This window comes from Mangifera indica, chromosome 2 (genome assembly GCF_011075055.1).
Source record: "Mangifera indica cultivar Alphonso chromosome 2, CATAS_Mindica_2.1, whole genome shotgun sequence".
NCBI classification, from domain to species: domain Eukaryota; kingdom Viridiplantae; phylum Streptophyta; class Magnoliopsida; order Sapindales; family Anacardiaceae; genus Mangifera; species Mangifera indica.
Genome location: NC_058138.1, coordinates 6775636 through 6788340, shown reverse-complemented (window position 1 = coordinate 6788340; position 12705 = coordinate 6775636). Strand labels below are relative to the sequence as shown.

The 12705-nt window shown below is 30.4% G+C and overlaps 1 protein-coding gene across 1 annotated transcript; it reads right to left on the bottom strand.

Annotated features, from left to right (window-relative positions):
* Positions 1-5883: 5883 nt before the first annotated feature.
* On the bottom strand, positions 5884-12487 carry LOC123199601 (cycloartenol synthase 2-like). Its single transcript, XM_044614634.1, is given in 16 exon segments — positions 5884-6094; positions 6311-6394; positions 6470-6550; positions 6794-6888; positions 6891-6970; positions 7092-7235; positions 7312-7358; positions 7467-7523; positions 7599-7697; positions 7784-7906; positions 8163-8600; positions 8989-9240; positions 9330-9524; positions 9604-9693; positions 12019-12210; positions 12282-12487. Coding segments are annotated over 16 exon segments (2298 nt in total). The 5' UTR covers positions 12480-12487; the 3' UTR covers positions 5884-5971.
* Positions 12488-12705: the final 218 nt, after the last annotated feature.

Below are 12705 nucleotides of genomic sequence, written 5' to 3'. Positions count from 1 at the left end.
GCAAGCAACATCCTAATTGCTTCTAGTCTAGTTACGAGCGCATAAGTTTCATTAAAATCAATACTTTCCTCTTAAGAGTACCTTTAAGTGACTAGTCTTGCTTTGTTTCGAATAACAATGTCAGACGCATCTATCTTGTTTCGATATACGCATTTTATGCTAATGGTAGGATGACTCATTGGCCTTGGAACTAGTTCCCAAACATTACTTCTCTCAAATTGGTCCAACTCTTCTTGCATTGCAAGCATCCAACTTTCATCTTTAAAAGCTTTCTCTACCTTCTTAGGCTCCATTTGTGACAAGAATGCCACAAATTGGCATGCGTTTCTTAATGAAGCTTTAGTTTTTACTTCTTAGGTAGGATCTCGAATAATCCTTTCTTTTTTCACATCACCCTTCACCCTTAGATATAAGATCTCTCTTTATGGTTCTTGAGATTGTATGAGTTCATCGTTTTGGTCATCAACCTTAACTTGATGATCTTCTTTCTCTTCTTTTGGTTGAGATGAGTCCTTGATTTGTAGATTTTCTATGAGTTTAATGACTTTATCTTCATTTGTATTCTCTACACACTTAAAAGATTCATCAAATATCATATGAATAGATTCTTCAACTAAGAGAGTTCTTTTGTTGGAGACTCTATATGCTTTGAATGAGGAAGAGTAACTAGGAAAATTGTTTCATCCGACTTTGCATCAAATTTTCCTAAGTCATTCTTACCATTATTTAATACAAAACATTTACACCCAGAGCGATGAAAATATGCAATATTAGGTTTTCTTCCTTTGAATAACTCATAAGGAGTTTTCTTGAGAATCAGCCTAATCATGACCCAATTTATAATGTAACATGAAGTGTTAATGACTTCACCCCAAAAATACTTAGGTAAATCATTTTCACATAACATGGTCTTAGGCATTTCTACAAGTATCCTATTTCTTATCTCAACAACTCTATTTTGTTAAGCTATCCTAGGTGCCGAAAAGTTTTGTTCAATGCCATGTTCATTACAAAACATTTCAAAATTTGAATTCTCAAACTCTTTTCCATGATCACTTCTAATGCATGGAATTACATAACTTACTTGATTTTATAATTTCCTAACAAATGGTACAAATGCATGGAATGCATCACTTTTATTTGCAAGAAGCAAAACCCAAGTAAATCTTGAAAAATTATCAACAATTACAAAACAATAATGCTTTTTACCTAGGCTTGTAGTTCTAGATGATCCACACAAATCTATATGTAAAAGTTGAATAGGTTTTGAAGTTGAAACATAATCTTTAGACTTAAAACAAATTCTTGTTTATTTTCCTTTCATGCAAACATCACACACATAGTCCTTTTTGAAAACTAATTCTGGCAAACCTTACACTAAGTTTCTTTTTGAAAGCTTTTAAAGAACGTCAATACTTGTATGTCTTAACCTTCTATGCCATAACCATATGTCTTCCTCCTCGGTTGACATGAGACATAGGTCTCTAGATGCAATGTCATGCAAGTCTATCATATACACATTTGAATGCCTATGCCCAATGAATGTAATTGTGTTTGTGCTAGCATTAACAATTTCATAACATAAAGAGTAAAAATTAATCTTGTAGCCCTTGTCACACAATTGACTTATGCTAAGTAAATTATACCTAAGACCTTTAACAAGTAGAACATCATTTATTGAAAAATAAGAGTTACCTATGATGCCAATGCCAATAACTTTTCCTTTGGAGTTATCTTTAAAGTTGACATTACCTCCATCTGTATCCTTCAAAGAAGAGAATAAACTCCTATCTCTTGTCATATGTCTTGAGCATCCACTATCTAAATACTACTTGCTAGAGGACCTCAAAAAAGATTATAAACAAGCCTACAAGATAAGTTTATCTATTTACTTTTTGGTACCCAAATAGTTTTGGGTCTAACAACGTTAGTTTTATGTGTCCCTTTAGGAACCTAAACCTTTTTTACTTTGAAACTTTGAAAGGTTTACCATTCCTAATTAGACAATGTCTAATAGTATGCCCAATGAATGAACGAAATTTGCATTTCATACATAATGCATGAGGTTTCTTTAAAAGCCGACATGTGTTTGAAAAAGGTTACTTCCATTATACCCTAATCCTTATTTATTAGGACCACTTTTTTTAGGTACAAGCATCTCATCCAACCTCTTAGTACCTATTTTAAAATTTTCAAAATAATTCATTTGAATTAGATAACTTTTTCTTTAATTCTTCATGTTCCTCTTGCATGCATGTTAATTCTTTTTGGCATAAATCCTTTTCACTTCAAACAATATCATATTTCTTAGTCAACTCATCATGATCACGTGAAAGTATATCATGTCTTTTTTAATGCAAATTAATTTTTTCTTTAATGATTTATACTTTGCTTTTATGTTTTCATACTCATCCATCAAATTTTCAAATGCATCTTGTAATTCATGCAAAGAGTATGAGTTTGAATCATTTACCTCATCTTCTGAATCACTCTTGGCCATGAAACATATGTTGACTTTTTCTTCCTCTGACTTACTTTCATCACTTGAGTCGTTGTTTCCACTTCAAGTGGTAACAAACACTTTCTTCTTGAATCTCTTCTCCTTTTTATCCTTCTTCTTCTTTTTCAGAGGACAATCTTGGCGAATATAACCTAGTTGCTTGCATTCATAACATATTATCTCATTGTTGCTCTTTTCGACCTCTTCCTTTGTTCCTCTTTGTCTAACAAACCCTTTTCCTTTGTTCCTCTTTGATCTTGATAGAAATTTGCTAAACTTTCTAGCTAAGAGACTCACATCATCCTCATCCATGGAAGAATTTTCTTTCTCTTCCTTTTCATCCACAACTTTTAATGTAATATCTCTTTTAGTCTTAACTTCTTTTTCCTTTGGTTTTCTTTTCATTTCATAGTTAAGAAGACTTCTTATGAGTTCATCTATTCCCATCTTGCTAAGATCCTTAGACTCCTTAATAGTTGTTACCTTTATGGTCCACAAATTTCGTAATGATCTCAAAATCTTCTTTACCAATTCGATCGTCTCAAAACTTTTTCTAAGCCCTTTAAGATCGTTCACTAAGTTAGAAAATCATTTGTACATGTTGGTCATATTTTCTTCGAACTTCATTTCAAATAATTCATATTCCCAAAAGAGAATCTTGATTTCTGACTTTTAACTTGGCTTGTTCCTTCGTATGTGGTTTAGAGTATGGTCCAAACTTCTTTAGTAGACTCATAAGTCGATACCCTATTAAATTCTTTACCATCAGGAGCACAAAATAAGATATTAATAGCTTTAGCATTTAAGCTCACATCTTTTCATCTTCATCATTAAAATCCATTTCATTTTTAGGTTCATTAGTTCTAGGGTCTATTAGCACTAAATCACCATGTTCAATAATTTTCCATAATTTAAAGTCAATAGACCTAACATGAAGCCTCGTTCTAATTTTCCATTGGGTATAATTTGTTCCACAAAATAAGGGAGGCTTAATGGTGCATTGCCCTTCAGCAAAAATAGGAGTAAGTGTATTAGCCACTAAGAAATTGGATCGTATCTATAAAAATCGTTAGATTTTAATAAAACTAAAGTCCAAACTCTTATACCAATTGTTAAACACTTTTGTAATGGCTAATATGAACCTAGATGGGGGTAAATAGATTCTTAAAAATTAATTAAATGATACACTGTAACAAATTCTAAAGCAAACTTTACAAACCACACAACTAAAATACCAACAATAAATTCAATAGTAATAAACTTTAAAGCAGGAATAAACAATAACAGCATCAGAGACAAATAAAAAGCTGAAATAACTAATAACAGTAACAACGAATGTCAATATTAACTACAACAATAAATAACAATAAATATCAATAATAACAACAATAAATAACAATAATAACAACAATAAATATCAATAATAACAACAATAAATAACAATAATAACAACAATAAATAACAATAAATATCAATAATAACAAATAATATTTAAGGAGATAGAGTTATAGAAATGCTCATTTAGAGTGGTTCAAAGCTTTCTTTTGCAAGCCTCTTACGTCCACTTCTCTAAGCAAACCGTCTTGGAGTTTTAGTATCTCTTGAACAATTTTCTACAAGTAGTATATCTGAGATTTCACCCACTACACTAGTTGATATAAGATTACGCTCACAATATTTGATTACAAGATATAAACAAGTTTAAGTGAACAAAACTCTCAAAAAATAAAAGTTTGAAGCTCATGGAGAGTTACAACAAAGCAAAGTAATAATGCTTTTAGTTTTTCCGTTTTGCTTCTTTTGATTTTTCTTCTCCCTTTTTCTCATCACCCTACTTTTCAATTTAAAGCCAAATTTATAGAGATATTTTGATTCCTATTGGGTTAAGTTTTTGTTGACAATCTTCTGAAAAAATTCAACAAAGAAAAAAGGACCTCGATCAGAGTTGCAATGGATAGGTTTAAATGTTTCAACGGATAACTTTTAACATGGGCACTAAAATCGTATCATAGGTGGCTTGCTTTATTTCTGAGTTTAAAAAACAATCTAAAAGCTTGAACGAGTATATGCAAGGTTGTGCACAGTTGAAATATAAGTTTAGTTTTAAGAATGACATGGCTGGCTGGAAAGCTTTGAAAAAAATTGCACATGAGTGACAAATTTTACACGCATCACACTTATACTAGATTTTGCACCACAGTTGGGGTAATTTTCAGAATGGGTTGATTGGGAAAATAAATATTTTGACATGTGGTAATAATGCATTGGACAAATCTGATAGTAATTCAGATGAAAATGTCACAATTGGGATAATTTTCAGAATAATCTGACTGGGACAATAAATATTTTGACACATGACAATGACGCATTGGACAAATTTGACAACAATTCAAATGAAAATGTTACGGCTGAGAAGGTTTTCAAATGTCTAAACTGGGACATTTAATGGAAATAGACACATGACAATATTTGAAGCTTTCTTAGACACATGGTGGCAGGCAATTGGTTAGAGATGACATTTGACAAGAAAATGTAAGGAGAGAGGTCATAGGCGGGACAAGTTTCAAATGTCCCAACTGGGACATTTATTGCTCAAGTTCATGGGCGAACTAAATTTATATTTAAAAGCATGAATATTTATTTTAGGTCATGGATGGATGATATTATTTTATTTCTAGAAGGTTGAATGGTTGATGCATGGTTGATCATAGTTTACTCATGCGCGACTAGTTTTCACCAATATTTTGTTGATCTAGATTTATTTGCAAATTTCACATTTTGTCTATTTTGTAATGTATTTCAACATTCTTTGGACATATTAGTAAATTAACTTAGATTTTTATCATCATCAAAACATTAAGATTCAACACAAACAAAGACAAACTTGAACAAAATATATCAGAAAATTCATGTATGTGTGTGTGTGTGTGTATATATATATATATAACACTTAGGCTGTAACTAAAACTAAAGAAGATCATATATATGATCAACACTTATGTCCAAAGATGTTCACCTTCTCTACCATGAAATAACACAATTGTCCCTTCAAAATAATTATGGACAAAATACAAAAATAATATCATATACTTAGATATGATCAAAAAATAAAAATAATATCATATCAGAATAATGTAATGTCAAAATATAATTAATATAATAATTTTATAATAATAACAAAAATATCATATCAACAAATGAAGATAAATAAACTGTCATATATATCCAGATAATAAGGTTTGTATTTTAGAAATATGATCACATAATACAATATATATGCATACAACATTATACAACACAACCTAAAATATGTTATTACAAATATTCATGATTTGTCAAATACATCTACAATATAAACATTTTTTACCACAAGTTAAAATATGCGTAAAAAGAAACTTGTTACGTTACATTTTGCAATTTTACCCCTAGTTGTGGGGAGTGTTATTATTATTATTTTTTTAAAATGTACATTTAATATTCTTTAGATGACAACAACACACGATTGCGATATTCTCCCAGAGCCCATATGGGAAAGATATTTCTATAAGCTGAATAACTTATCATGCAATTCTTGTTGAAGAGTCCAATGATTTCCTATCAATATAAAAACAAAGTGAACACATTAATGTCTTTGAAATTAAGAGTATGTACTATATTGCAAATTAAGTAGTTCATGGGTAATGAAATAAAAGCATGGCATCTACTTAGTTTGTTATTAGGAAAACTTTTTGAAAAAGGTATAAATTAGTTTGGTCAAAATGCAAAAAGGAAACTTGCACCTCAGTTGTTGAAGAAAAGTATGTTAGTTACCTGTTGTGGGAAATCTCCATTTTCCATTTGCAAATCAATGAGCACTTTAGCTGCACGATGCAATGGAACTGGATCTCTATAGCCCTAATTCACAACCCAAAAAAAAATGATTGTTTTATTTTAATTAAAAGAAAAGTATAATGTTATTCATATGCATACCTGGCCTGCCTCAATGAGAGCTAACATTGCCCATGCAGTGTTTACTAGATGTGCTTTGTTTCCTGGAAGATTTGTATATACCTATTTATTTACAGAAATTGTATATCACTCTTCATTTTAGAATTACAAATGCACAAACTTTAAGTACACAATTAGGTATAAAGATGATATATTATCATGTGATTGCATAATATTTAATTTTTAATTTAAAATCACCTAATCACATAATGATGTATTTTTTGTGAACCTAACTATATACTAAATAATATATATACATAGCTTTATTGAATAGATAAAGGGGTTTGGTTTCAATAGCTTTCTGACCTTGTTTTGGCTTGAAAGGTAGCTCTCTCCCCAGCCTCCACAAGGAAGTTGCCTTGATAACAAAAACTCACATGCCTTTTTGATGCTATTGTTACTTCATATGTCTTTCCACTACTCACCAACCCTTTTATTCCAAACCATGTTCCATAAGTGAAGCACAATCCCCAACTCCCATACCTATTTTTATTCATTCCACAACATTAATTCTTTCTTTTTTCCTCTTAATATTATAGAAATAAAACGTTTGACCAATTTTAACCAATGTTTGTATATTAGCAGGGTGTTGTATAGTTTTTACCATGAGCCATCTGGTTGTTGTATGCTTTCAATGAACTTGACTGCCTTTGCAATCGATATTTCTATTTCTTTTGTTCGATGGCCTGGATACTTTTTCATGAATGACTTTAGGCCTTGAATTGCTGCTGATGTGCATTCCACATACCTGTATATATGTTACGTTTTAATTAATAATTTCGATCACCATTCATTGATAAATATATTGAGTTGTATGATCTTACTGATAATCTATCATAATATCTCCAAATATTTCAGCCGGATTCATTATCTGAGGAAGATAGAACAGAAGCATATAATATTTTACCGTGGTTAAAATTTAAATAATTTAATTTGATTAATCCAAGTTGAGATTAATTTATATTTATGAATTACATACCTCCAACCATGCATAAGATCTTGTGAGTTCATATGACGCAAAACCTCCATTTTTGTTCTATTAGAATGCATACAAAATTCCATTAGTTAGTTTTTGCTTATATATTAATTCATCATTCACATTCTTAAATACCTGCAAGGATAAAATCACATTAACGGTGTCGTATAATTGATTTATTGGTATTGCTTCTCCCACAATATTAGAAAGCATTTGCGACAACAAGATGGCTGCCTGTGATGAATATTTTAACATTGGTTTAAAACTTTAAAATAAATGAATTAAAATACATAATTAAAAAGTAAGTTGAATTATGGTACCTTTAATCCTTCAGCAGTGCAATCTGACACAGGCCAACCATTATCTAGAGTAGAGAATGGCCATCCTCCCTTAGAAATGTGGCGATACCAATAACTCACATCATCTGAGCTATCTGCTCGAACCTAATTTAAATTGAAAAAAAAGATTCAAAATAGATTAGTTTTCAAGTAAAATATTTATATACATAAATTGTAAACAAATTACTATAAATTTTCATTATAGTAATACTATATATACCAATTTTATGTACATAAATAGATACCCAACTATGTATCATTACGTGATTGAGTGTTACTTTATCTTAATCAAAGTGGGTAAACATTGTTTTATTATTTCCATTATGCTGGCACATTATTTATAATGAAACCTTTCACATACTTGAGTAGTTTTGATGAAATTGTGTGCTTTCTTAAGCATGGACAAAGCAGCATATTCTGAATGAAGAAGGTTAGTAGAAAGGATAGCTTGAACAGTAAAAGCAGCATCCCAGAATTGAGATCCATTGTAGCCTTGCATTTTCATTCCATCTTCAGCTATCCAAAGATAGTCTTTAATTCTTGGAAGGTGAAGCTTAAAAGCTAGAGAATCAGGGTCCTCCACCCAACAACACACCATGTTGAGTATTTTATTAACAGGTCCAAGGCATATATAGTGAGTGGTTTCATCTTCATGGTGGATGTGTTTGATTATTGTTTTGAGAGCAGCTTCTCTCATCAACTTATGCATAGGCCATTTCATTAGAAGAGGTTCCACAAACTTGTCAATACAACTCCATATTATGTCTTGTATCATTGGGTGAGGGTAGTAAAGGTCCTCCTAATAATCAAATATGCAAATATTTCAATTAGTAATGAATTGTAAGGAAGGAGACTTCTAGGTAGAGCTATAGTTTAATTGAACTATATAAAAATTAGATATGTAGTACTGCAATCCCATTGAATAGAAAAATATGTGGTTGAATGAGACAAACATTATGAGCTGAAAAAGAGTAGAAGTTGCTGTGTATTTGATTTTACCCTCAAATCTTAAATCTAATTGGATCTAGTGTTCAATTATTTTACTAATATATGAATAATCATGCATATAATCTCATAAAGGCAGAGATAGAGATAAAAACAAAGAAATAAGTATAGAAGATTGATATTTGATAATAATATTGGTAGGTAGAAAATAGAGAGAGATAGAGATAGAAATAAATACGTACTTTGGCACATTGATTTCTGGCATGATCCCAATCAACATAGTGATAAGGAAGAGTGAAAAGCTCTCTTCTAAGAGAAATTATAAGAAGATTAATTGTTCCCACAAATCTCTTGCCATATAAATATGACATTGCCAAATATACCATTCGACTGTGACACCACATCCATCCTGGATGAACTGGAACAAACTTAGGCACAACCCACATCTCGGGGAGTAAAGGATTGTTACCACTCCACTCGTATACACCAAGTATCTACAAATTATATTTGTAATTTATATAAATTATTGTAATATTATTGAATTATTATGAGAAAAGAAAATAAATAAATAAACAAAACAAACCGAAAGCCACATCTTTCCCCAAGATGGAATGGAAGTAACACCACCCCGATCAATGATCCACTTTCGAGCTTTCTCCATGGCGCCATCGCCACCATCCATTTCTTCTCCAAGCAATCTTAGAGCGACATAGGAGAGTGCTGTACAAAACATTGTGCTGCATCCTTCTATATGTAATCCCCAACCCCCATCTTTATTCTACAATATTTTTTATTCAGTAAGTTGAATTGTATACCACTTGATCAAAAAAATCTGAAAGAAATTAACAAATAAATACCTGGTGGTTATACAAATAGCGTAGCATCTCTTTCCGATGTTCCAAATGTAGTATTGGATCTAAGGCTCCAGTAACATATACGCCAATCACCTAAACAATTATTAAAAAAAAAAAATCTATCATTATTTTACTTCGTCTTGTGTGCAATTGCTTTATTCTTTAATCATGAAACTTTTGGAAGATCATTGTTCATTTTTATTAGCAAGCTCATCATATTATAAATAATCTCTTATATTGTTAAGCAATGTTTAATTATGTCTAACAATTATTAATTCTATTAGTTTTATTTTTTAACAATCTTTGAGCAAGGTAAGGGCTAGAAATAATATTCTTTATTTAGTTCAAATTTATTGATTTAGTAATCTTGCCATCATCTACTCAATTTCATCAGAAATAAATATTCATATATCCAATTAAAGATTTATAATTGTACAATAATTAAGTACAATAAATAAACAAAGTTTGTGGGCGTGACAATGTGGGGGCAAGGACAAATTTTGAAAAGGAATTGAATTTTATTTAGGCCAAAGGACTTATTCCCACACAAGGTATAGTGAAATCCCAAGTCTCATCCTCTAACTTTCAAAAACCCAAACACCTATCTATAACCAAATTTCTGTAAAAAATTCTCATTTAAAATTAAGGGTAAAATCTTTATTTATTAAAAAAATTAAAATTTTATTACATTTTCCTCTCTCATACATAAAAATTTACATTTTCACCAACCAAAGTTTGAAAAGTGCAAAAACCCCCTTAGGGTTTGTTCCTCTTCCTTTGGCACTGATTTCTCCTTCCTTGGTTGTTTCTTGTCCTCCCTCAGCCCTTATCTCTCTTTCGATCTCTCTTCTTTGCCTCTCCAGTCTTTTTCTATTGTAGATGAAGACAGACGGTCTTTGTCTAAGATTATGATGCATCGTCTTCGTCTTTCAGATGAAGACTCATCCTTTTCATCTCAGATGAAGACCGATCATCTTCCTCTTTGACCAAAGATGGTCAAAGAGGCAAGTGAGAGAGACCGGAGGGAGAGGGAGAGAGGACAACTGATGGCCAGAGAAGGAGAAATCAGTGTCGAAGGAAGAGGAACAAATGCTGGAGGGTTTTTGCACTTTTCAAACTTTGGGTGAGGGAAAATGTAAGTTTTTAAATATGGGAAAACAAAATGTGATAAAACTTTAACTTTTTTTTATAAATAACGGTTTTACCTTTAACTCTAACTGAGATTTTTAACAAAAATTTGGTAATAAATGAGTGTTTGGGTTTTTGAAAGTTGGAAGGTGGGAGTTTGAGATTTCACTATACCTTAGGTAGGAATAAGTCTTTTGGCCTTTTATTTATCATGAGATGGTTGTGATATGCCTGTCTCTACATGCGGGATGGATGCCTTTTGTCACTTAACAACAAATTAGTTTCTGATTCTATAAGATAAGAATCAAAGAATACTTCTTTCCTCTTGATGCCAACTTGTTTAAGTGTCCTTTAATGAAAAACTTGACATAGATTATTGGATTAATCCGACAATACACTTTCATTGTCATACTCTTTATTTTAATTCAATATTTAGTCAATTCACTTTTTATATTCGCTCATCTAATCATTTCACGTTAAGATAGTTGGGTAATCTTTTATTAAAAAAATAAAATAGATTATCTTAAAGATTATTGAATATAAATTTATATTAGTTTAATAAAAATTGGTAATTATAAATAATTATTGTATTTATTTAGATATAATAAAATAAAACCAAAATACTATTTTATTTAAATATATTTGGGTATAATTATTCAAAAATATATTTCGTATTACTTGTTATGTTAATTAAAAAAGAAAGTATTTTTTCCTTAAAAAATTAATAAATAAGAATATAATTGTAACAAAATGAAAATTACATTAATAATTTTTTAATATATAAAATGAATTTGATAATAAAATTTATGCTTATAATACCTATCATATTATTATTGGTAATAAAAGTTACTATAATATTTTATTATTTATAAATAAAAAAGTAATATTAATAATAAAAAATAAATTATCAAAATAATATATCATTACAATCAACTAAAATTATTTAAAATTAAAAAAAAAATTGAAAAAAAAGTAGCATAGAGAATATTATTGCTAAAATTAAATATAAGGAAAGGCTGGTTAGCCATTTCTGACGTCATGCATGATGGTAGCATCAAATCAATAATGAAGATATTATTGTTTTGTAGTTAATAGACCAAGACTAATTAAATATAAGGAAAGGCTGGTTAGCCATCTCAACAAAAGGCACCCATTTCCAAAATTTTCCTGCCTTCTCAAAAATAATAAACGTAATCCAAGGATTTTCCTATGAACCTATACGTTAGAATGAAAATAGAACAAAATAAGGGAATATAAAGATAAAATAAATATGTCTAATAGCAAGCATACCAAGGCAGGAAGAAGAAACAAAGGGCCACCATAATCGCCAGGCCAGAAGCCATCCTCAGTTTGAAGAGTTGAATAGAATCTCAGGCTTCTTCTCAATGTATTAGCCACCAATTCCTCTGTTATTTCTTCTTCACTTGTTATTTTCACTTTCTCAGGAAGCAAATTCATCTCACACGGATTCTCCTTTGCATACTATAATAATAAAAAACTTCAAAATGACCTTCAAAAAATATATAACTATAATCTAAATATAATGAATTTACCTGAAGTCTCATAATAAGATCAGAACTATGCTTTTGTTGAAAGCGATTTTTGGTGAAGTGCTTCCGAAGAATTTCAACTTGTGCTTTTTCTTCAGGTGTTCCAAGCTCTGGTTTAAATTCCCAGAACTGTCTGCCTGTGTGATTGTTTACACTTTTAACACATCCATCATTTCCTTCTGAAATCTTCAGCTTCCACATTATTTTTATTTTATTATTTCTCTACTTTCTAAGTTATGTGTAAAGAACAATTTATAGACATTCTTGTGACAGCACAGCTACAAATTACCTTATTAGAATAAGGTCAAAAACAGTTGCTTCCAGAATTATTTCTAATTTTTTTGTCCAAAGATTCTTTCCACAACTTCCAAAAGCTTTTAATAATGCTATATTTATCAATTTAGAGACATTAACATGGATTTTCATC